This window comes from Neoarius graeffei, chromosome 19, assembly GCF_027579695.1.
Source record: "Neoarius graeffei isolate fNeoGra1 chromosome 19, fNeoGra1.pri, whole genome shotgun sequence".
Classification (NCBI taxonomy): Eukaryota; Metazoa; Chordata; class Actinopteri; order Siluriformes; family Ariidae; genus Neoarius; species Neoarius graeffei.
Genome location: NC_083587.1, coordinates 64,923,730 through 64,949,544, shown reverse-complemented (window position 1 = coordinate 64,949,544; position 25,815 = coordinate 64,923,730). Strand labels below are relative to the sequence as shown.

Here is a 25,815-nt window from a genome sequence, read left to right as displayed (position 1 = left end):
TTTGGTGCCAAACATTTTGTTCATTATTTATAATTTCAGGACAGATTGATTTCCAGCCCAGAGTTTGAAGAAGCTCTTCGTTCTTCATTCTTCACATGTAATCATATCACCTTGTGGGAAAGCTGTCGGTGTAGAAGATCATGAGAACTGGGATACACACCGTGACAACCTGATTGAGCAAGAGCTTAATTCTGCTGATTACAGGATCAGTTCCCATCAGCGATTTGTACAACTACAGTTACACAAGTCCATAAATGTTCACCCCCACAAACCTTTCCATGTCCATTACAACGGAAATAATTTTACATCATGATTCTACACAACATAATAGTTTCATAATATTGAAATGAAGGAATAAATCGGTATAGTTTGTAAAATAAACGTTGTATGATATAAACCTAGTGATCCAGTAATTTCATATGATTTACATTCTGAAGGGATTCACGATTCAGTATGGCCGCTGACCAATGTTGTTCAACCTGTGGTTATTTTTACACACCAGATATCTGTATTTGTTTCTTTTTTTATTTTGAGAATATTCAATTTATGATAATTGCATCAATTTATTTCGATCGTTGCCTTTTAAATGCTGCATTGATTCAAATAGTCAGATTAGAGTTATAGAAATCACTTCATCACTGTGAAACTCAAATTACTGTCGTTCCCATCAGAAGTTACATGATCAGTGCATGAGAGTCGACCTGCCTGTGATTAAAGCGTCATGTGATCTCAATTCCTGGAAGAACTCATCATGAAGATCAAGAAGTGATGAAAACAAGTTGAGGATAAAGTTCTGGAAAAATAATAATCAGTATTCTGAGATGAAAAATGTTGTAAAATTTTGAACAATCATTAAATCCATTATTTAAAAAAAAATGGAAGGAAAGACCTCAATGTCCAAGAAAAGTCAATGAGTGCAGTGAGAGTAAAGAATTGATTTACTGGATTTTTATTGCAATTTGTATTGATTTTCCCCTTCATTTCACTGTCATGGACCATTTTGTAATCGTTGCACGACATAAAATCCATCCATCCATTATCTGTAGCCACTTTATCCTGTTCTACAGGGTCGCAGGCGAGCTGGAGCCTATCCCAGCTGACTACGGGCGAAAGGCGGGGTTCACCCTGGACAAGTCGCCAGGTCATCACAGGGCTGACACATAGACACAGACAACCATTCACACACACATTCACACCTACGCTCAATTTAGAGTCACCAGTTAACCTAACCTGCATGTCTTTGGACTGTGGGGGAAACCGGAGCACCCAGAGGAAACCCACGCGGACACGGGGAGAACATGCAAACTCCGCACAGAAAGGCCCTCGCCGGCCACGGGGCTCGAACCCGGACCTTCTTGCTGTAAGGCGACAGCGCTAACCACTACACCACCGTGGCGCCCCCAACATAAAATCCATTCCAGCAAATGTGGATGAGCTCAGCGTCTGGCAACACACTGTATTTTGTAATTTAAGACCAGGATGATGCCATTAGCTCATGTAACCTTCTCATCCTTGTGCTCTCATGTTCAATAAATAATTAAAATATCACCTGAGTTACCAGTCCTTCAGTCGTAATGACGCAATTTTCATTTCATGAAGTTCTGAGGAAGTCTAAAGAGTGAGGGTTTAATTATGAAACTATATCTCAACCTAAATCTAAATTAATACAGTAATAAAGTACAGCTCTGTTCCCTGTAAAAATTCCAGCTCTCACTGCACCCTCTCAACCTTTAGCACTCTCAGCAACAACAGATAAGAACGATGCACGAGTCAAATATACAGTATCTTATGGTCTTAAGTTCCTTCGAACAAAGAAAAACAGGCTCATATTTTTAAAAATTAATTTAAAAAAGTGCTGTCAAAAGAAGTGTAGATTTAGTCACAGTGATCAGGATCGGTACAGTGTGTTACCTGGTTAGTGAAAAGACAGGATCGGAAAATAAAAATACACACACACCATCCACAACTACGTGTGTGAGTGACGTTACTCAAGTGAAGCTGGATGAATATCAACATTTAATTTCTATGTATTTCATCACAAAGATGCTCACAGTCTTACCGAATTCTTGCTCGCTTTGTTTTAATGTAAATGAAAAAACAAACAAACAAAAACAACAAGCGTAGATCAAAATTGCCATGTTAACTCGCTATCCAACTCAGCAAGCTCGCTTTTCTGGAATGTTTCGCAGTCGAGTTTCCTCCTTTACATCTTCTCATATGATGTATAATTTTGAAAATTTTCTTAATGCAGTCAAACCTGCTGGAGATGAAGTGATAATATTTCATCACAGTTTTATATTTTTCATACTGATGGACCATGATTAAGCACGTATTATAATCTCTGCGTGTCGGTGAGTCTCCTCCATGAGTATCGTCAGGATTTTAAGGATTAATATCAGTGTTTGTGTAGGATTGTGTTAGTGGTGACTCGTTTCAAGGTTCTTTGGTGTGAACCGTTTTTATTTGTCACCTTGCAGCCATATATGTACATTTTTAATGTATCTGTTAGTTCAGGTGCTAATTCTGACAAAGAGACAACTGGGGTGTAAATATAGTTGATATTTTTAAAGTGATATGTAAATAATTGAACAGATGAGCTCGGTGATTTGGCCGTAACTGTGATATTTTTAAAATCGTCCTTCTTTTCATAATCATCATTCCTGGATTCACAAAGTTGGTCACATATCATATCATATCATATCATATCATATCATATCATATCATATCATATTGTATCCTTTCATGTTGCATTGTATCATATTGTATCATATCGTATCATATCATATCATATTGTATTGTATCGTATTATATCGTATTTATCATATCATATCATATCATATCATATTGTATCGGATCATATTGTCTCATCTGATTATCTGTAGCCGCTTTATCCTGTTCTACAGGGTCGCAGGCAAGCTGGATCCTATCCCAGCTGACTACGGGCGAAAGGCGGGGTACACCCTGGACAAGTCGCCAGGTCATCACAGGGCTGACACATAGACACAGACAACCATTCACACTCACATTCACACCTACGCTCAATTTAGAGTCACCAGTTAACCTAACCTGCATGTCTTTGGACTGTGAGGGAAACCGGAGCACCCGGAGGAAACCCACGCAGACACGGGGAGAACATGCAAACTCCACACAGAAAGGCCCTCGCCGGCCACGGGGCTCGAACCCAGACCTTCTTGCTGTGAGGCGACAGCGCTAACCACTACACCACCGTGCTGCTCCACATTTATCATATCATATTGTATAGTATCGTATTGTATTGTATCATATCATATTTATCATATCACATTGTATCATATCATATCATATCATATCATATCGTGTTGTATCATATCATATCATATTGTATAGTATTGTATCGTATTGTATCATATTGTATCATATCATATTTATCATATCGTATCATATCACATCATATCATATTGTATCATATCGTATCATATCACATCGTATTGTATCATATATCATATTGTATTGTATCATATATCATATCATATCATCTCATATCATTTCGTGTTGTATCGTATCATATCATATTGTATCATATCATATTGTATCGTATCGTATTTATCATATCATATCGTATTTATCATATCATATTGCATAGTATTGTATCGTATTGTATCATATTGTATCGTATTGTATCATATTGTATCATATCATACCATATTCTGTCATATCATATCATATATCATATCATATTGTATAGTACTGTATAGTATTGTATCATATCGTATCATATCATGTTGTATCATATCATATATCATATTGTATAGTATTGTATCATATATCATATCGTATCATATCATATCGTTTCGTATCATATCATATTGTATCGTATCATATCCTATCATATTGTATCATATCATATCGTATTGTATCGTATCATATTCTATCATATTGCATTGTATCATATCGTACCGTATCATAACCTACTGCATTGTATTTTATCACATTATATTGTATCGTATCATATCGTATTTATCATATCATATTGTATTGTATCATATCGTATCATATCATACCATATTGTATCATATCATATCGTATTGTATCATATCAAAGATGATTATAGCTGCAAAGTTTCACACCTTTCTAATTAAATCAGAGGAGAGGAAATGCTTCAAGGGTTTAAACTAAAATTAAATTACTTTTCTTAATTTAGTGTCCTAGAAAAGTGTACCTCAATGTTGTTGTTGTTTTTTTTTTTTTTGCAGTTTTAAAAAGAGTTTAAGTTCTTGATGGCCTTTTGTAGACCTTTAACACTTTCAGAAAATAAAGCATATTATTCTACCTTTAGCGATACAATGGCTTGTTACTGGAGCAGTACCCTTTAAGGTACTTATTTGTACCCTTTATATACTGCTTGGGAACATATATGAACCTTTTTGGCCCTAAAAAGTTACACATCATTACCCTGAGGTCCAATAATGAGCCCTAGAGGTTAGTGTACATTAGTGTAGATTGTACCTTAGGGGACAGACGTGGACTCCTACTGAACCCATTTCAGACAGTTAACTATAAAATAAACTCCATGGAGTAGTGGGTTTTTAAAAAAAAATTATTTTATTATTAACTCAATTGACTTCTTTCTATGAACAGGAATGTGAAAGACTCCGATAAAGAATACACACCGAGTTGCCAGTTTATTAGGCACAGTGATCACAGTAATTACAATGATTAATTATTTATTAATCACAGAATGTCCTAGTACATATTCAAATACAGGAATGGGATGAAACATCTAGCCTGAATATTCTACAAATGTATAAAGTATAAGCGTGCAATGAACTCTTCATGTATCTCCACACAGCTCTGCTGTCACCTTTTATTTAGATGTTCATGATTATTTCAAATAAAAGCAAACAAAAATTTAGACTGATGCTGTACATACAAAATTAATCAATATTCATTATAAAATAATAATAATAATCTTGGAGTGAATAATAGTGTCTGAGTAAAGCTCTCTCGTGTTTCAGTTCTAATTGTACGGGGACATTGACGACACACTTGTAACTGAAACGATGATGATGATGATGGCGATGATGATGACAACGAGCCCGATCGCCAGAGCCATGTGGTTCAGGATTCGTGACATGCGAGAGTTGCTCTCCGCCAGCTCTCTGTTGCCAGCCATGACGGCATCTCGAGTCTGTAAGAGAGAGAAAGAGACAGAGAGAGAGAGAGAGAGAGAGAGAGAGAGACATCACATGTCTGACAGGACTTCTAAATCTCTTAGCAGATCATTTTTATTCTTTCAGGAAATAAATATTTTAATCTTATATACATTGAAGATATTTTCACTGGCTCAGCTTTCAGTTAAATCTAAGACAAGCCTGGATAAGTGTGTGTGTGTGTGTGTGTGTGTTAAAAAACAATCAGGTTGACAGAGTTAGGAACCTGGATATAATTCTGCATTTGATATTAACATAAAAAAATAAAAACAACAAATATCACAAACGTATCACAAGTTAGTGGGGATTTAACTGGGATTTAACTGGGACTGCTGAGTTCAAGTTTTTTAGCACAAGGACATGTTTATGTGGGGCGGCACGGTGGTGTAGTGGTTAGCGCTGTTGCCTCACAGCAAGAAGGTCCTGGGTTCGAACCCTGGGTCCGGCGAGGGCCTTTCTGTGTGGAGTTTGCATGTTCTCCCCGTGTCCGCGTGGGTTTCCTCCGGGTGCTCCGGTTTCCCCCACAGTCCAAAGACATGCAGGTTAGGTTAACTGGTGACTCTAAATTGAGCGTAGGTGTGAATGTGAGTGTGAATGGTTGTCTGTGTCTATGTGTCAGCCCTGTGATGACCTGGCGACTTGTCCAGGGTGTATCCCGCCTTTCGCCCGTAGTCAGCTGGGATAGGCTCCAGCTTGCCTGTGACCCTGTAGAAGGATAAAGCGGCTAGAGATAATGAGATGAGACATGTTTATGTAACATTTATGGAAGGCGTCTCCAGTATCAGCCCTTTGTAACAGCCGGAGTTAAAGGTGTAACTTTACATTTTTGCTTCACCATCATTTCACAACATTAAATATAAATTTAAAGTGACAGTTCGATGTATTAAAAAGATGAATAGTACCCTGTGGAGCTAGAATGACCCCTAGGTACTTGAATCACACGCAGTATTGCTTGCTGCCTTGTGCCTGTAAAGGAGAATGAGACGGAAAAACACTGCAACACCCCATGCTCATGTTTACACTTGGGTACGAAAACGGCTGAAGTTTATCCTCATTATAATATCATAATGAGTGAGGTTGCAACAAACATGGCGGAACCGGCGGCCTCCGACATAGAAGCGAGCACTCGAGAGCCTTCAAGCTTACAAGTGCGCTTACATTTGGAATCTTTCAATTCTATCCTGTATAAAAGTTGATGTAATAGTTGATGCTTTCCCCCCTCTCTTTTGCCTCTGACAATGTCAGATACTTCCTTAAAATCATCGGGGTTTTTTTGTCTCAATTTAGGAGTCTTCGTTCGATCTGGGCGACCCGCCATGTTTGCTGTGGCTCCGTGGTCGCGACCTCTGACCCACGCATGACCTCATGTGACTTTTCTGTACTGGCTGCTGAGCGAGCGGTTTGTAAACAGACTAACGCATGGTTAGGACGCCCTGCATGCATTAGGAAATAAAATGTATTGAAACAAGATGATGCGTACCAGCTATGGGGATGACTTTCAGCTCAAACAATTCAGAAAGACGAGTGGATTAAATGATTCCTGAATCAGCACATCGACCTGTGTCATTTTAACTGGAGAAAAAGTACGACTTCTTTAAAAAATAGAAATGGTAATTGTTGGTAAATAAAGTTTCTGAAGTCTGCACAGTCGTTAACATCAGACTGGGATTGGGAGCGTCAAGGTGAACCTTTGACACTTTTGAAATTAAAGTATTTCTGTTTAAATTAGATTTAAAATGAAATACATTTGCTAAGGGGTGGGGCCAAAAAGTGCTTGACTCCCATAATCGCTGCTTGTACCTGTATTATATTACTATTTTTGCTGTTTTTTCATAAATAATTTAAAGACTTTTGATATGTATTATTATTATTATTATTATGCTCTGATTTATATTTTCATCTCATCTCATCTCATTATCTCTAGCCGCTTTATCCTTCTACAGGGTCGCAGGCAAGCTGGAGCCTATCCCAGCTGACTACGGGCGAAAGGCGGGGTACACCCTGGACAAGTCGCCAGGTCATCACAGGGCTGACACATAGACACAGACAACCATTCACACTCACACCTACGCTCAATTTAGAGTCACCAGTTAACCTAACCTGCATGTCTTTGGACTGTGGGGGAAACCGGAGCACCCGGAGGAAACCCACGCGGACACGGGGAGAACATGCAAACTCCACACAAAAAGGCCCTCGCCGGCCCCGGGGCTCGAACCCAGGACCTTCTTGCTGTGAGGCGACAGCGCTAACCACTACACCACCATGCCGCCTGATTTATAGTTTCTCAATCTTATTTCTGAAAATATACTGTATTTCATTCGCCATGATGCAGTATAATTATGTGTCACTGAATTAACTGCCACTTTATTAAATCTGTGTAACAAGTGTTGTTAGGCAAAACAATCCTCACCTGGTCGCACTTATGATGAATATGAAGGAAGATATCGCGAAAAAAATAGGTACCTTATGGGTCCATGTGGCTACTGCTTATAAATAAAATAGTTTTCTGATCGGATGTCCATACAGTAAATATAGCATATATATTTACCCTATGAGGCAGAAGCCACAAAAATGAAGCGTAATCCAAAAATGAACAATTTAAAAAGCACAGAAGTAAAATATACCAAGTAAACCTCCGAACCGAGGCTGACATACGCATGCTGTCGCCATGACCCAAACTCTTATTTCCTGGAAATGGCCCAGTGCTAGAGCTCAGTGGAACGCACTTTCCTTCTGTAACAGTGGTCTCAAAGTTTAGGGGAATAAAAGGGTATGAGGCAGAGAATAGGAGGGTACAATTAAAAAGGCTGAAGCCCTTCACTATGAACCATAGGCGAGAAAAATGGAAAACTGGCCCTGTGTCCGAAATCGCTCCCTTCTCACTGAATAGTGAGGACGCCATTTTGTAGTGCTGTCCAAAACCTTAGTGAGGATTATTTACACCCTATATAGTGCACTCAAAGTATCCCACAATGCATCATGAAAAGTAGTGTACAACGATGATCACTAACCAAAGCAATATATCCCATCATGCACTGCGGTCGTGCTGAAAGAAATCAAATTAAAAGTCTCAAATGTGATTTAATAAAAGGCAGCGGCAAAGAAGAAAGTATTCAGCCTTGATTTAAAAGAACTGAAAGCTGCAGGAACTTTGTATTGATTAATGTGGGAAATGCGCTCAGTATAATATGGATTTATCACAAAAACGCACGCATGTATTTATTATTTTGAAAACCCACCAGCCGACTGATCTGGCACGTTTTAATTGTGCGACAGTAATGACGTAAATACCAGCGCGACGGACTAGTGTCCGAAAGCATTTTTTCATTTTACCAATGAGCTCACTATATAGTCCTCTATATAGTAATTCCCTATATAGGGAGTAGGGAGTAGTGAACGAGTGAGCGATTTCGGACACAGCTGGGTTTATCTGAGACAATTTCAAGGCATTTGGGGAGGAATTTCCAATTTATTGTAAACAGCAAAAGAGTCTGTTTCTATTTGAGTTATTAAACAGACCGGGGGCTCAGTCCAGTTTTCCTGAGGCTTGTATTTTTTAAGGGTGACTGGAAAGAAAGCACAACTTTATTCATCACACACTTGTGAAATTTCCTCTCTGCATTTAACACATCTGAAGCAGTGAACACACACGTGAGCAATGAGCGCACACACACAACATACCCAGAGCAGTGGGCAGCCATGCTAACAGCGCCCAGGGAGCAGTTGGGAGTTCGGTGCCTCGCTCAAGGGCACTTCGGCCCAAGGCCGTCCCATATTAACCTAACCGCATGTCTTTGGACTGTGGGGGAAACCGGAGCACCCGGAGGAAACCCACGCAGACACGGGGAGAACATGCAAACTCCACACAGAAAGGCCCTCGCCGGCCACGGGGCTCGAACCCAGACCTTCTTGCTGTGAGGCGACAGCGCTAACCACTACACCACCGTGCCTTTGGCATAGATATATTGATAAAGTTATATCTAACTTTACAAGAAATAACATATCATGATCAGCCACACATATTCACAGCTTATGACATCTTTATCACTGATTTCTCCAATTATCTTTTTAAATTTGTTGTTCACTTCAGTTTCTGTCTCTTTATTATAAAGTTATCATCAACACCCAGAATGTCTCAGGAAACTGAGGCACGTGTCCACTGACTTAATGTCACTAGTAAAATTAATCGTCAGTTCAATAAAACATCATTTCTCACTCACATTATTAAGCTACATTATTATATTACAACATTCAAAATCCCAGATGACAGCCAAGTCAGTTGTTTTCTATTAATCTCTTACATTTTTTGAGAGTGAAAATACCTCAGGGACTAGAGCCCAGAAACCGAGCTCCCTTAGGTTGCTTGCTGGCTGACAGCGCTTTCAGTTTTATTTATTTATTTTTTTACCAACCCCTGCATTACTGATGCTGCCTGATGTGCTTCGGGACGGTTGGGGCTCTTAGTGTGGCCCCCCATGCCTGTTTTGGCCCATAAATCATCTTTAGTGCTTGAAAAAAAATTGCCAGTTTAGACTGTGCCACTGTTTGGTTCATGCAGATGATTATGCCCCCACATGAGGCTGATTAAGATGCACTGTGGCACTGTGATTGGTCAAAAATTTGGCACTCATGTGGTCATTATGGGGCAGTACGGTGGTGTAGTGGTTAGCACTGTCACCTCACAGCAAGAAGGTCCGGGTTCGAGCCCCGTGGCCGGCGAGGGCCTTTCTGTGCAGAGTTTGCATGTTCTCCCCGTGTCCGCGTGGGTTTCCTCCGGGTGCTCCGGTTTCCCCCACAGTCCAAAGACATGCAGGTTAGGTTAACTGGTGACTCTAAATTGACCGTAGGTGTGACTGTGAGTGTGAATGGTTGTCTGTGTCTATGTGTCAGCCCTGTGATGACCTGGCGACTTGTCCAGGGTGTACCCCGCCTTTCGCCTGTAGTCAGCTGGGATAGGCTCCAGCTTGTCTGCAACCCTGCACAGGATACGTGGCTACAGATGATGGATGGATGAATGGATGTTTGAAAGCGGTTTCTTTAGTCTAGTCCGTAGCGGGCGAGGTAATAATAATAAATCAACAGAGCAGGTAAGTTTTGATCAATGGGGTTTAAAAGTGGGTGTGACAAAAACCCCTTCCTTTGTGTACAGTGGTGCTTGAAAGTTTGTGAACCCTTTAGAATTTTCGATATTTCTGCATAAATATGAGCTAAAACATCATCTGATTTTCACACAAGTCCTAAAAGTAGATAAAGAGAACCCAGTTAAACAAATGATACAAAAATATTATACTTGGTCATTTATTTATTGAGGAAAATGATCCAATATTACATATCTGTGAGTGGCAAAAGTATGTGAACCTTTGCTTTCAGTATCTGGTGTGACCCCCTTGTGCAGCAATAACTGCAACTAAACGTTTGCGGTAACTGTTGATCAGTCCTGCACACCGGCTTGGAGGAGTTTTAGCCCATTCCTCTGTACAGAACAGCTTCAATTCTGGGATGTTGGTGGGTTTCTTCACATGAACTGCTTGCTTCAGGTCCTTCCATAACATTTTGATTGGATTAAGGTCAGGACTTTGACTTGGCCATTCCAAAACATTAACTTTATTATTCTTTAGCCATTCTTTGGTAGAACGACTTGTGTGTTTAGGGTCGTTGTCTTGCTGCATGACCAAATGTCTCTTGAGATTCAGTTCATGGACAGATGTCCTGACATTTTCCTTTAGAATTCGCTGGTATAATTCAGAATCCATTGTTCCATCAATGATGGCAAGCCGTCCTGGCCCGGATGCAGCCAAACAGGCTCAAACCATGATACTACCACCACCATGTTTCACAGATGGGATAAGGTTCTTATTCTGGAATACAGTGTTTTCCTTTCTCCAAACATAACACTTCTCATTTAAACCAAAAATTTTGGTCTCATCCATCCACAAAACATTTTTCCAATAGCCTTCTGGCTTGTCCATGTGATCTTTAGCAAACTGCAGACGAGCAGCAATGTTCTTTTTGAAGAGCAGTGGCTTTCTCTTTGCAACCCTGCCATGCACACCATTGTTGTTCAGTGTTCTCCTGATGATGGACTCATAAATATTAACATTAGCCAATGTGAGAGAGGCCTTCAGTTGCTTAGAAGTTACCCTGGGGTCCTTTGTCACCTCGCTGACTATTACACGCCTTGCTCTTGGAGTGATCTTTGTTGGTCGACCACTCCTGGGGAGGGTAACAATGGTCTTGAATTTCTTCCATTTGTACACAATCTGTCTGACTGTGGATTGGTGGAGTCCAAACTCTTTAGAGATGGTTTTGTAACCTTTTCCAGCCTGATGAGCATCAACAACGCTTTTTCTGAGGTCCTCAGAAACCTCCTTTGTTCGTGCCATGATACACTTCCACAAACATGTATTGTGAAGATCAGACTTTGATCGATCCCTGTTCTTTAAATAAAACAGGGCACCCACTCATTCCTGATTGTCATCCCATTGATTGAAAACACCTGACTCTAATTTCACCTTCAAATTAACTGCTAATCCGAAAGGTTCACATACTTTTGCCAGTCACAGATATGTAATATTGGATCATTTTCCTCAATAAATAAATGACCAAGTATAATATTTTTGTCTCATTTGTTTAACTGGGTTCTCTTTATCTACTTTTAGGACTTGTGTGAAAATCTGATGATGTTTTAGCTCATATTTATGCAGAAATATCGAAAATTCTAAAGGGTTCACAAACTTTCAAGCACCACTGTATGTGTAATTTAAACAGTATCACATGAGCGAGAGAGCTGACACCCTGAGAGTCAGCAAGGTTTTGGATCACTGTGAGCGTGAAACTGCTTTTATTGTTTTATTGTTTTTCCATCAGCAAGAATTTATTATCGAGTAACTGACATTTCAGACACAAGATCCTTAAAATGTTTTGCTTCGTCAGTGGAAACTGCAGTAACAGGTTCAGTGTAATGAACTTTTACTAGAATCAGAATTTGATGTCGTGAACACAGACAAGTGCGATGATACAAACAGTGAAATATCCCTGTACTGTTCGAGTAAATATCAGCTCTCTTACACTGTAAAAAACTTATAGCTTCATTAATTCATTAAATTATGTGAACTTATTTCTTCTCTTTAACTCCAATTGTCAAGATGAGTTTTGGATATTAAGCTTAAGTTTGTAAGCATTAAATTTAAAGTCATCCATTGTTTTGACTAGTTGTGAGTTTTGTCTGTGTTGTGAATGTTCATTTAGCTCAAGTCTGAAAGTTAGAAGTTGAAAAAGGGACAGCAGGAGGAGGAAGAGGAGGAGAAAATGGAGGAAGAAGAGGAGGGAGAGGAGAAGGAAGAGGAGAAGAAAATGGAGGAGGGAGAGGAGGAGAAAATGGAGGAGGGAGAGGAGGAGAAAATGGAGGAGGAAGAGGAGGAGGAAGAAGAGGAGGAGAACATGGAGCATGGAGAGGAGGAGGAAGAGGAAAAGAAAATGGAGGAGGAAGAGGAGAAGAAAATGGAGGTGGGAGAGGAGGAGAAAATGGAGGTGGGAGAGGAGGAGAAAATGGAGGAGGGAGAGGAGGAGAAAATGGAGGAGGGAGAGGAGGAGGAAGAGGAGGAGAAAATGGAGGATGAAGAGGAGGGGAGGAGGAGGAAGAGGAGAAGAAAATGGAGGAGGAAGTGGAGGGAGAGGAGAAGAAAGTGGAGGAGGAAGCGGAAGGAGAGGAGAGGAGGAAGAGGAAGAGAAAATGGAGGAGGAAGAGGATCGAGAGGAGAAGAGGAGAAGAAAATGGAGGAGGAAGTGGAGGGAGAGGAGAAGAAAATGGAGGAGGAAGTGGATCGAGAGGAGAAGAAAATGGAGGAGGAAGAGGAGGAGCAGGAGGAAGAGGAAGTGTGAAGCCAAGAAAATACAAAGTAGTTTTTGTGATTCAGAAGTGATTCGGTGTGAAGATTAAGAAAAATTGCAAACTTACATTTATTTCACAAAATAAGAAATAAATCTAAGTAGAAACAATTTAACAACACGATGCTCTAAACTTAAAATGGCAACTGATGAATATTTAACAGTTATTCCACGAAATCGAGTCGTACATGAGCTGATAGTCGGCGAGGCGCGTAGCACTAAGTTGTCTATAATCCATGTACGATGAGATTGAGTGGAATAACTGTTTTATTCTATCCATATTCACTGGATTTTGAGAAACAGAGCATTTTTATTTTTATTTTTTGCAAATTTGATAAATAAAAACTTTACACAAAACATCTGACAAAATAATTTGCGCTTAGAAAGTAAACAAATCGGCGAAATGACAGGAGCAATTTGTGAGGAATGTGATAATAATAATTCTTGAAAAATAAAAAAGATGCATTCTTACCATCAAATACTTTTATTCCATATTTTGTTGCTTTCTTGTATTTTTTTGGGGGGGGTTTGTTTTCGAATAGCGTTTTTATTTCATCCTCGGTTGGTTCAGCAACACGCTCTGCCATTTTGTTTTTCTCTACTCACAGTATATAAGTTGATATGTTCATACAATACTTTTGAAATATCCAACGAAAACGACAAATCAAAATACAAAAAAAAGAACAAAAAGTCAATTTTTTTAGACTGGCAAACAAATTATTCGTGTAATCGTGCAAAATATCAGTCTATTACTCTTCAGAAACCTTTTATTTTTGTTCCGCGTCTTTCTCAGTTTTGTTTGACGTAATTTATTTTGGTTGCGATTCCAGCTTTCTCGTTTGCGCTCCCTGACTTTTTGCTTGCAGTTTTGGCACAAACTTGACGTGTGGGTGTCCAGGAACGCATTCCCATTGGCTAACTTGTGTTTGACTGACAGCTACGCTCAGCCATTCCCTACTCGGATTCTGGCGGACTGTTTGACGAGTGACCGATCCATTGACGGTAAACAAGGATCGAGTGGACTTCAGTGGCGACTATAATATTGAATTTACACTTTGTTGAATTAATTCAGTATCATAGTCGCCACTGAAGTCCACTCCATCCTTGTTTACCGTCAATGGATCGGTCACTCGGCAAACAGTCCGCCAGAATCTGAGTAGGGAATGGCTGAGTGTAGCTGTCAGTCAAACACAAGTTAGCCAATGGGAATGCATTCCTGGACAGCCCACCCACACGTCAAGTTTTGTGCCAAAACTGCAAGCAAAAAGTCAGGGAGCGCAAACGAGAAAGCTGGAATCGCAACCAAAATAAATTACGTCAAACAAAACTGAGAAAGACGCGGAACAAAAATAAAAGGTTTCTGAAGAGTAATAGACTGATATTTTGCACGATTACACGAATAATTTGTTTGCCAGTCTAAAAAAATTGACTTTTTGTTCTTTTTTTGTATTTTGATTTGTCGTTTTTGTTTGATATTTCAAAAGTATTGTATGAACATTTTGGCACAAAATTGATTCCATAGTAGTAGAGTACCCAAACAGAGCGTGCGATTGCGCATATCCAGTGAATGTGGATAGAATATAGTATGAATATATCTCTCTGAATGAAATTATCTTAACTTGCAAGCGCGAGTTGAAATAGTGAGAGATTTGAGGTGGATTTGATGAGATAAAGTGAGTTTTCTTGAACGGATAATTGTCTGTAATGTGGTAAGTTGCTTTAACTCGGAATATCAAGTTGAAATTACAAAGGATCACATTGCAAAAAATGATATCTTAGCAAGTGAAAATATCTTGAAAATAGTTGAAACGATCTAGCATTTCCTATTAGAAGAATACACGACACCAATTCTGAGATTATTAAACCTAGTTCGAGATTGCAACTAAATTATTCTAAGATGTCTGATGAAGTAAAAATATCTGTCCATGCAGCAAGATAATTTCACTAGTATTAAGTAATTTGCTCCTCAAATTCAGTTTTTTTTGCAGTAGTGAAACAACTTGTATAACTTTTTGAGTTGACACAAAGGTTAACTGGAAATTTCCGACAGTGTGTAACGCAGGGCGTTCAATCAGATTAGTGGACAGAACAAACTGTTGTAGAATGCTGTAGTATTAGTAAGAGAATCAAAATCAGGGATGGCTTGACACATAAGCTAACTAAGCACCTGTTTACGGGCTCCGGGGCCACCAGAAGGCCTCTAAGAGCACTTGAAATGTCCCACAAGAGATTGTGAAATGTCTTTTGTGATATATTTTATGATGTTAATGGTAATCATACAAAAACGCAACATTATGTTAACGTGTTAATGCACACTGTAATGACGTTAAGTGCATTTTGCGAACGCTGCGACTGCCGTCAGTCAGACCGACAGCAGAAAATACACTGACTGGGGGTTTATTTTGCTATGTTTCAGTACACCATGTCTAGTAGGCCACTTTGTACTGGATCACTTTAAATATTAAACTTGTGAGTTTGCAACCTTGCAAGATTAAAAGCACAGAGAATAAAATGTACCAAGCTGACACTGGGATGACACCAACAACACAGCTACAATTAATAAAATTGATAATGAGTGTGATAATGAAATCAAATTCTGCTTAGGGCCCCATAAAGGCTTCGGTTGGCCCTGATCGAAAGACTTTTCCAAAATTAGTAGTACTGTATCTGACATGTTGTGCTAGAAAACAGCTAAGCTACTCACTAGCTAGCTAAATTTCACTGTCAGCTAACTCGATGGACGTAGAAATAAATACGGAAATTTCACAACAAACACAAAAAATCAAACGCAACTTTATACAGTACTTAAGTATTTACTAATTATTTACCAAATACAATTATAAAATAACAAGTTATACTTGTTGTGGAAACCCTATGGATTCAGTTAGTAATGGTTGACTGCACCTCTGAGTGCTCTGTGAGTCTGACTGACACTGACACTGATGTGTTTAGGTTTGAACTGTCAATCATGTTCATTCACATTTCATTAATTGGCAGTTGGTTATGTGGTTCTGCCCCTTTGAAAGAACTCTGGTGGGACAAGCAAAGAGCGCATTGCGCAATCAACATTTTGATATTTTTTTCTACGCAAAATCCACCCGGAGCACTGATCGACTCCCAGTGAAGCCGTGCCACGAACAAAACAACGTATTAAAGCCACATCGTCCAATCATACTTTGAGGGTACTCAGAGTTCTATCAGTGAGCGCCGTGTCGGGGCTTCAGAGGAGATTCTCATGCAGAATGTGAGACATCTTTAAAGCTGGTTATTATAAAGATTAAACTTTCATACAAACAAAAAATGTCTTTGTGCTAAATCACATATTTTCATACTGTATAATCATCTCATGGTCAAAAATGTGACATAAATTAGCATACAGGACCAGTCAAAAGTTTGTACACCCCTACTCTACTCATTCGTATTTTTTATTTTTTTGTATTGTGACTATTTCTACATTGTAGAATAATACTGAAGACATCAAAACTATGAAATAAAATCTGGAACATATCTAGAATTATGTGACAAACAAGAAAAGTGTTTTATTTTAGATTCTTCAGAGTATCCAGCGTTTACCTTGATGATGCTTTGCACACTAGTGTTATTATCTTAAAGCGAGACGGCCTTTCAATTTCATAAAATCGGTGAAATTTAGTTCTGTCTGAAATGTGGTGATTGTGATATCTGTTTATTTCTGTAATATCTCACAAAATATCAGTCCATTCTGTGGCTGGGAAGTTATTTAATTTGAGGGGATTAAAGCAAATAATGTGCATGAAATCGCTCGCTTGGCGCAGTCAAGCAGACAGAGGAAGTCCGTGTGCGCATGCGCAGGTTTACCTTCTTCTTCTTCTTTTGGGTTTTACAGCAGCTGGCATCCACAGTGTTGCATTACTGCCATCTACAGGTTTATCTTTGAGCGTGCACTGACAGTTCCATCATTCTGTCGCTAAACGAACAGCTGATCACACCGAGGTGCTCGCTGAGCGCCCATATTTATTAGTTTGGTCCTGCGTTTCCTTTCCTTCGTATATACCATAACGTCTTTTCTTCTCGCTTTCTTTCCGTTACTGTAGTCGCTCTTTCACATTTCATTCGCACACTCACGTCCTCCATTTTTCTCTCCTGTGTCAAATTTGTATCCCACAATGCCTTGCGCAAACGGGGAAAGCCCACCATGTGATGTATGACGTAGTATCTTGTATTGGGTCATGGTGAAGCAGGAAAAAATAGCGGAGAATTTAGAGCCACGTGGAGATAAATTCATTAATTGTTCTATTTTTTAAAAAATAATAAAATTGGAAATCTGTGATTCGAATTCAGTAGCTTATGGTCACTAAACAAAAATAATTGGGTGTCGAGGAAAATTCTTTTTATAACCTACACTTGAAAAATCTGTAAAGCAGTCTAGCTTTAAAGTGCCATTCCACCATTGGATGTATTCTTTGGCATAAAATACAATATATTTTATGACAACATGACTAGACAGAGAAATCTTTTAGCTTCAAAATGATATATCAAACATAATTTTTTGACAACGACAAGTATATTAATTTTGCGACCAAAGTCACCTACCCTTTTAATTTCCGCGCGGTAGTGAAACGTGATGTCATCGGCAGGTTCCCCTTCTTGTGTACCACGTCACGTGTGACGTGGCACAGATTATCAGCAATGGCGGATAGAACGCGATTTCCACTTGTCGATTGCTGTGCTGATATTCACCATCGACCGTCTCCTTTGGGCATCACTTGCTATTTTCCTTCGCTTCTTTTCCGAAGCTGACAATCGCGTTCTATCCGCCATTGCTGATAATCTGTGCCACGTCACATGTGACGTGGTACACAAGAAGGGGAACCTGCCGATGACATCACGTTTCACTACCGCGCGGAAATTAAAAGGGTAGGTGACTTTGGTCGCAAAATTAATATACTTGTCGTTGTCAAAAAATTATGTTTGATATATCATTTTGAAGCTAAAAGATTTCTCTGTCTAGTCATGTTGTCATAAAATATATTGTATTTTATGCCAAAAAAATACATCCAATGGTGGAATGGCACTTTAACCGGCTTCATGAGGTAGTCACTGGGAACACTTTTCAATTAACAGGTGTGCCTCGTCAAAAGGTAATTGGTGGACGAGTTTCTTGCCTTTTTAATGTGTTTAACATCATCAAACAGTAAATAATAAATATTAAAATAATGAAACAGGGGCGGCACGGTGGTGTAGTGGTTAGCGCTGTTGCCTCACAGCAAGAAGGTCCGGGTTCGAGCCCCGTGGCCGGCGAGGGCCTTTCCGTGCGGAGTTTGCATGTTCTCCCCGTGTCCGTGTGGGTTTCCTCCAGGTGCTCCGGTTTCCCCCACAGTCCAAAGACATGCAGGTTAGGTTAACTGGTGACTCTAAATTGAGCGTAGGTGTGAATGTGAGTGTGAATGGTTGTCTGTGTCTATGTGTCAGCCCTGTGATGACCTGGCGACTTGTCCAGGGTGTACCCCGCCTTTCGCCCGTAGTCAGCTGGGATAGGCTCCAGCTTGCCTGCGACCCTGTAGAACAGGATAAAGCGGCTAGAGATAATGAGATGAGATAATGAAACAGCCCTATTCCTTCCACAACTGTAGTAATCCATATATATTATGCCAAGAACCGAACAACTAAGTAAAGAGAAACGACATCCGTCATCACTTTAAGCCATGAAGTGACTTCCAGTCAATAACAATAAAGAAATAATATTGAATTAGAAGGTGTGCCCAAACTTCTGGCTGGTTGTGTATATTCAGTATGTTTGCACTTCCATCAGATTATGTTTGCAGTGTGATCTGTCTGCTTGTTTGCCTGTTAGGAGGATTATGCAAAATCTACTGGATGTAACATAATAGATGGAGATAAAACATAACCAATGTAGAAATACACTGACTCCATATCACAGGTCCCAGGAATCCCCTGAGATATGCATGTAGGTGTATAATTCTAATAATTTTGGAAATATAACCAGACATATGGTCCTGTAGATCACGCTGGAGGAATCGTGATGCATGAAAAGTCGAGCATAATATCCGAGTACGTATATCCACTGTACGAACAATCAGGCTAAGCTAAACCGATGGCTGAAACAGGAGCGTTATGAACACAAGCACATTCTTGTCTATAATCCGTGTAAAGAAGCAGGAGTAAGGTGGGTAAAGTGGTTTACACATCACAGAAGAATCAATTATTGTCCTTATTGCAGGTCTGCGCTCTCTGAGTGAGTCATTAGTTTCATCATGTTTTTAATCCACTTTTTACACTCATATCATTTTCATATCAATGTTACAGGAGCAAGAAATTCCAGTAAACATTCTCAATAAGTGTTTAAACACACAAATATGTACGTATATATACCAATGATCAGAGGTGGACAGTAACGAAGTACATTTACTTGAGTTCTGTACTTAAGTACACTTTTTAAGTATCTGTACTTTACTTTTTTTTGGAAACTTCTGACTTTAACTTCACTACATTTGAAAGGCAAATATCGTACTTTTCACTCCACTACATTTCTATCAAGGTCCTCGTTACTCGTTACTATGAAGCGGTTTTGAAAGTGGATGTTTTTTCTTTTCTTTTCTAAAACGTGATTGGTTTTTTCGCAGGTGACACTGAGAGCCGATCAGTAATCACTCGGGTCACGTCACGTCCATAGACTGGATAAAATCAAGTTCAGTGATTTCTCAGCAGCGTTATTTAACACGATCAGTTGATGGCAGAATGGAAGGAGGCGGTTCTTCTGGAGAACGCACGCACTCATGGCTTTACCTAGAACCCATGTTTCAGTTTTCTGAAAGGATTAAAGATTCATTTCGTTTTAAATGTTTGCTTTGTTTGCTGAAAACGAACCACATCACAGCCGACAAAAACTCACCGTCCGACCTGCAGAAGCATCTTGAGGGATGTAGACAGTTTATTCCAAGAGAAAGCTTGTAATGAAGTTGTCTGTGCTTTTAGAGCTAGCGATAATGTTCCAATAGTTATGCAGTCTGGTTAGTCAAATAACTTTCCATGGATTTTCTCGCCAAGTTGCCATCGTCTTGTCCACGGCTAACGCTAACACATAGCTAGTTAACTTGGACACTGTTAGTTAGCATGTAAACATGGAGTTATGCTAACATGAATAACGTTAACTTATCTGAAGTCCTTTCAGAAATATATTTTAGCATAATCTTGCCAAATAAACAGAATGTAGAAATCTTTATTTTCTAGTAGCGTTAGCTACACAATATGATTTCGAGTTTGAAAAGAGTTTGCTCACATGTCAGGTGGAGCTTCACTGACTAGCTAGCTTAATGTTAAACCACCATGACGGCACAGCATGCGTTCATTTTGTGAATTCACATTTCTGTCTTTGGTAGAGGCGTTAGGTTTTGTAAGCGTTGTGGCAATAATACAACGATGCACTGACAGAAAATTTACTTTTAATACTTAAGTATTTTTAAAAGCAAGTACTTCAGTACTTTAACTTCAGTAAAAATTTGACTGGACAACTTTCACTTGTATCGGAGTCACATGTAACCAGTGGGATCTGCACTTTGACTTCAGTAATAAAGTTGGGGACTTTGTCCACCTCTGCCAATGATTAGCGAGAAGTGCATTTATCAGCCAGAGAAGAAAAGAAACAAGGCCATATTTCTGTGTCAGTTTTATGCGTTGGTGTCCTGCGCTCAGAGGTTTGTTGCTCCGTGACTAAGCCATGAACAAACACACATCTCCAACATTCATTTATGCATACAGTGTTGACGTGGTCAGGGATTATTTGTGCCTAAATGTGGGCTAACAGGTGGAAGGTTCCCTTTCTTTTGGCCAAAGAGACAGAAATACAATGCTATTGTGTTTGATATTATCTCTACTATTCATCTGTTTCTTTTGATCTCTTTATGGAGATTATAACCCGACTTTTTTCATCAAGCATATATATATGAATATAACACTAAATACAAGTAAAATAATGTTATCCCTTCAGCCAAGTGTCTGCAAACTGATGCCATCTGTCTCTGGCTTCATTCAACTGAATAGAAAAAAAACCCTCAGCAGTGTCACATTGGCTCTCATTGCTTTGTTGAAAGGTACGAGCTGATGGAGGCCACAGCCCGAACAAACAACGTCCACATCCTTCATCACGATAATGTAAAGCTGAAGAGGATAAGACTCGCATCTTATCTGCCATAATTTATTATTCTCTCCACATTCACTGGATATGAGCAATCGCACCTTCTGATTCACTACTAGGATATCAGCTCATATACCATGAGTAGAGAAAAACAAAATAGCGGAGAGCGTGTTGCTGAACCAACCAAGGATGAAATAAAAGCTCTACTCAAAAACAAAACCCCAAATATTATCTAGTATTTACAAGAAACAGAAATAGCTAAAATAAATTTATCCCCCCCCAATATCTCCTGTTCCACACTCCAGCCTAGTGGGTGGCAGTAATGCACCATTAAGTTGGTTTGCTAAGCGCCAAAAAAAAACTAAAGAAGAAGAAGAAGTCATTAATTTTGCTGTAATTTCACTGATTTGCTTACACTCTAAGAGGAAATTATTTTGTCGGACGTTTTGTATAAAGTTTTTATTTATCGAATTTGCAAAAAAAATAAAAATAGGGCGGCACGGTGGTGTAGTGGTTAGCGCTGTCGCCTCACAGCAAGAAGGTCCTGGGTTCGAGCCCCATGGCCGGCGAGGGCCTTTCTGTGTGGAGTTTGCATGTTCTCCCCGTGTCCGCGTGGGTTTCCTCCGGGTGCTCCGGTTTCCCCCACAGTCCAAAGACATGCAGGTTAGGTTAACTGGTGACTCTAAATTGAGCGTAGGTGTGAATGTGAGTGTGAATGGTTGTCTGTGTCTATGTGTCAGCCCTGTGATGACCTGGCGACTTGTCCAGGGTGAACCCCGCCTTTCGCCCGTAGTCAGCTGGGATAGGCTCCAGCTCGCCTGCGACCCTGTAGAACAGGATAAAGCGGCTAGAGATAATGAGATGAGATAAAAATAAAAATGCTCTGTTTCTCAAAATCCAGTGAATGTGAATAGAATAAAAGAGTAATTCCACTCAATCTCGTTGTACATGGATTATAGACAATTCGGTGCTACGCGCCTCGTCAGCGATCAGCTCATGTACGACTCGATTTCATAGAATAACTGTTAAATATTTACAGTACCAGTCAAGAGTTTGTACACAACTACTCTACTCATTCATAGGTGTTTCTGTATTGTGATTATTCTCTACATTGTAGAACAAAACTGAAGACGTCAAAACTGAAATAACACATGAAACATATGGAATTATGTCATAAACAAAAAAATGTTTAATTTTAGGTTCTTCAGCGTATCCAGTGTTTCCCTTCATGATGCTTTGTACACTTCTGGCATTATCTAAATCAGCTTCATGAGGTAGTCACCTGGAATGCTTTTCAGTTAACAGGTGTGTCTTGTAAAAAGGTAATTGTACAATTTCCTGCCTTCTTTATGGATTTGAGGTCAAACAGAAAGCATCCATCCATTCATTATCTGTAGTCGCTTATCCTGTTCTACAGGGTCGCAGGCAAGCTGGAGCCTATCCCAGCTGACTACGGGCGAAAGTCACCAGGTGTCACAGGGCTAACACATAGACACAGACAACCATTCACACTCACATTCACACCTACAGTCAATTTAGCCCATGTTTACATTAGACCATGTTTACATCAGATTAACGTTTTTAAAACGATTAGTGTGCACACAGCAACGCCAATACACGATTTGCGTGCACACAGCAACACCAATACACGGATACGCTCGGCTCCGCAGGCATCCTGCGCTCCAAATCACTCTGCCCTGAACAGCGAGTGCTCTCTGTAGGGTGCGCACTCCGGCCCTGCGCAGCTCACAGAGTGCGCGAGTGAAGCACACTAGCAGTGTTTTCGGGACTGAGCCGCTGTGTGTGTGATCCCAGTGCATATCACTTACCACTTGCAAGTGGAAGGATGGCAAGCCTAAAGACAATCATAACTACACAATGGGCAGTATTTGCATCAGTATTTGCAGTATTTTCATACGTTTATACTCTTTAATGAAAGGTGATACAAGGCGGAAGTCCGCGCCATTTTTCAGCAGTCGCGTCACATGACCAACGCCAGCGAATCAGGAAGGTGAATGTCACAGTGACGTTGTCCAATGACGACGCCAGCTAGAGCTCAGCACAGCGTATCCGCGTATCTCAATGTTTACACAGCACCGGAGCTGACACGATCTAGATTGAATATGTGGACCCTGGCGGATTCCCGTTTCCCGGCGTTTCCAGGCGGTTTAATGTAAACGGACAGTGCATCCGCGAAGAAAACGAGACAGATACGGTCTAATGTAAACTTGGCCTTAGAGTCACCAGTTAACCTAACCTGCATGTCTTTGGACTGTGGGGGAAACCGGAGCACCCGGAGGAAACCCACGCGGACACGGGGAGAACATGCAAACTCCACACAGAAAGGCCCTCGCCGGCTGCTGGGCTCGAACCCGGACCTTCTTGCTACTGTATGAGGCAACAGTGCTAACCACTACACCACCGTGCCGCCCCAAACAGGAAACAGTAAATACTAAAAAATACAGTAAATAAAGCAGCTCTATTCCATGTGGCTCAGTTGACTAAGGCGCCATGCCATAAATCCGGGGACCCGGGTTCGATTCTGACCTGAGGTTATTTCCCGATCTCTCCCTGTCTCTCTCCAGCTCATTTCCTATCTCTACACTGTCCTATCAAATGAAGGTGAAAAAATCTTAAAAAAAAAACAAGTCTTATATACGACATAATATAAAAATTAAAATGTTGTGAAGTGGAAAATATCCATGCTCATGACAAAATTATGCCAAGAACCACTCGGATAAGAGAAATGACATCCATCATTACTTTAAAACATGAAGTAACTTTTAATCAGTAACAATAAATAAAATACACTGAATTAGAAGGTGTGTCTAAACTTTTGATTCATACTGTACATTCAAGCCTCCTAACAGGAGTCTGTGTTATTATACAAGTTGGGGCTTGAAATTAAATGAAAATGTGTTCGTGGTTGAAACGACTTCATAAAGTAGTAAATCCAGGGTGAGTAATCGAGAACAACTGGAAGATTCCCAACGGATCAGTCACATGGTAATATGACCTCTGTCCTCAAATGTCTCTCTCTCTCTCGCTCACACACACACACACACTACAGGTAGTCAAAGAACTAAGAAGATTCATCAACGTTTTTAGCCACGATTAAAAAAAAAACCCTGAAAAATGACTAAATAAGAAATGACTAAATAAGAATGAATTTTTATCTCAAATATTACAACAGTTACTAAACAGGTGACAATTATATTCGCGTCATCATTTCAGTTACAAATAATAATTCAGTCCCTAAACATGTTTTCAGTGTTGTGAGAAGGAATGGGAACATTACAAATTGAGAAACAGTTTACCGTCCTACCGAACTTTTTTTTTTAAATGTGTTGCAAGAATCAAAATTGAAATTGAAATGTGTTTATTTTGAAAAAACAATCAAATTCATGAGGTGAAACATCAAATAATGTGCTACTGAATTGTTACGACTGCAATCCAGGTCAAAGATTATTTACAAATCACTCTTTTCAGTTTTTATTTCAATTCGAACACACCGTCGTCCCAACTTTTTCCTGATTTGGGGTTCAAACGGTATTATAAATGTGAAAATGTCTTTATTCTGAGATAAGCACGATATTTATGGTGACAAGAAGGCAGACAGGGAGATAAAAACAGATAGCTCAGTGTGAAAGTTTACTTACGGTGATGGAGTAGACGAGAGCAGCGATGCCCAGGGGAAGGCAGCAGCACAGCATGGTGAAGATGGAGTAACAAAGGTAATCAGGGACGGGGTTCATGTGAGTCGCTGGGGTCACATAAAGGGTGGGCTGGACAGTGACAGTGGACTGACCTGGGTACGGCGGAGCTCCATAAGGTGAGGCTCCGTACCCCGGGGCTGGAGGGTATCCAACGTGAGCAGGGGCGACCCCTTGGGCTGGAGGATACCCCATATTAGCCTGGTACGCTGTAGGATTTTCAGCCATCCTTGATTTCTCACTTGTGTAGCTGGGATCCATGTTTAACTCTGCTTGCTCTGATGAGTCTCAAGTTCACGGTCAGGTGGCTGACTGTCTTCTCACCACTCTCCTGTTGTTCTTCATGGTCTTCTATAGTGCTTGTTATCATGTGACCACACCTATCTGTGGGCGTTTCCACACTGCCACTCTATCAGACTTCTCGAACGAGGCTGAAACAGGAAATAAAGAATGATGACAGCAGTATATGCATGGAAAATATTATTAAAAGAAGGAAATCCAGGATATTGATTCACTTTCTCTGGCTGTTAGAGACAAAAGAAAGGGCATAAGACTATCTATCTATCTATCTATCTATCTATCTATCTATCTATCTATCTATCTATCTATCTATCTATCTATCTATCTATCTATCTATCTATTAGTAGCACTTTAAGTTTCGTTATGACAGTGTCTTACAGTGCGGAGTTAATGAATACTGAGTGGAGAACTCAAGAAATGCTGTTTACTTAATATGCGGTGACTCACAGCTCACAGAACAATGCAACTTATTGCTGACATAAAGTACTTGGGGTGTCTGTGTAAATGTGTTTATTCACATCTGGATGTCACAATATTACCTTGCAAAAGATGCACCTTTGACAGTAAGACACCAGGATCAAGGAAAATGATT

The 25,815-nt window shown here is 39.9% G+C and overlaps 1 protein-coding gene across 1 annotated transcript; it reads right to left on the bottom strand.

Annotated features, from left to right (window-relative positions):
- Positions 1-4,601: 4,601 nt before the first annotated feature.
- LOC132868025 (trafficking regulator of GLUT4 1-like) lies at positions 4,602-25,288 on the bottom strand. The gene is made up of 2 exons (XM_060901006.1): positions 24,870-25,288; positions 4,602-5,167 (listed from the first exon to the last, which is right to left on the bottom strand). Exons 1-2 carry the CDS (start codon positions 25,182-25,184, stop codon positions 4,997-4,999), a joined length of 486 nt encoding a protein of 161 aa, XP_060756989.1. The 5' UTR covers positions 25,185-25,288; the 3' UTR covers positions 4,602-4,996.
- Between the last annotated feature and the right edge of the window lie 527 nt (positions 25,289-25,815).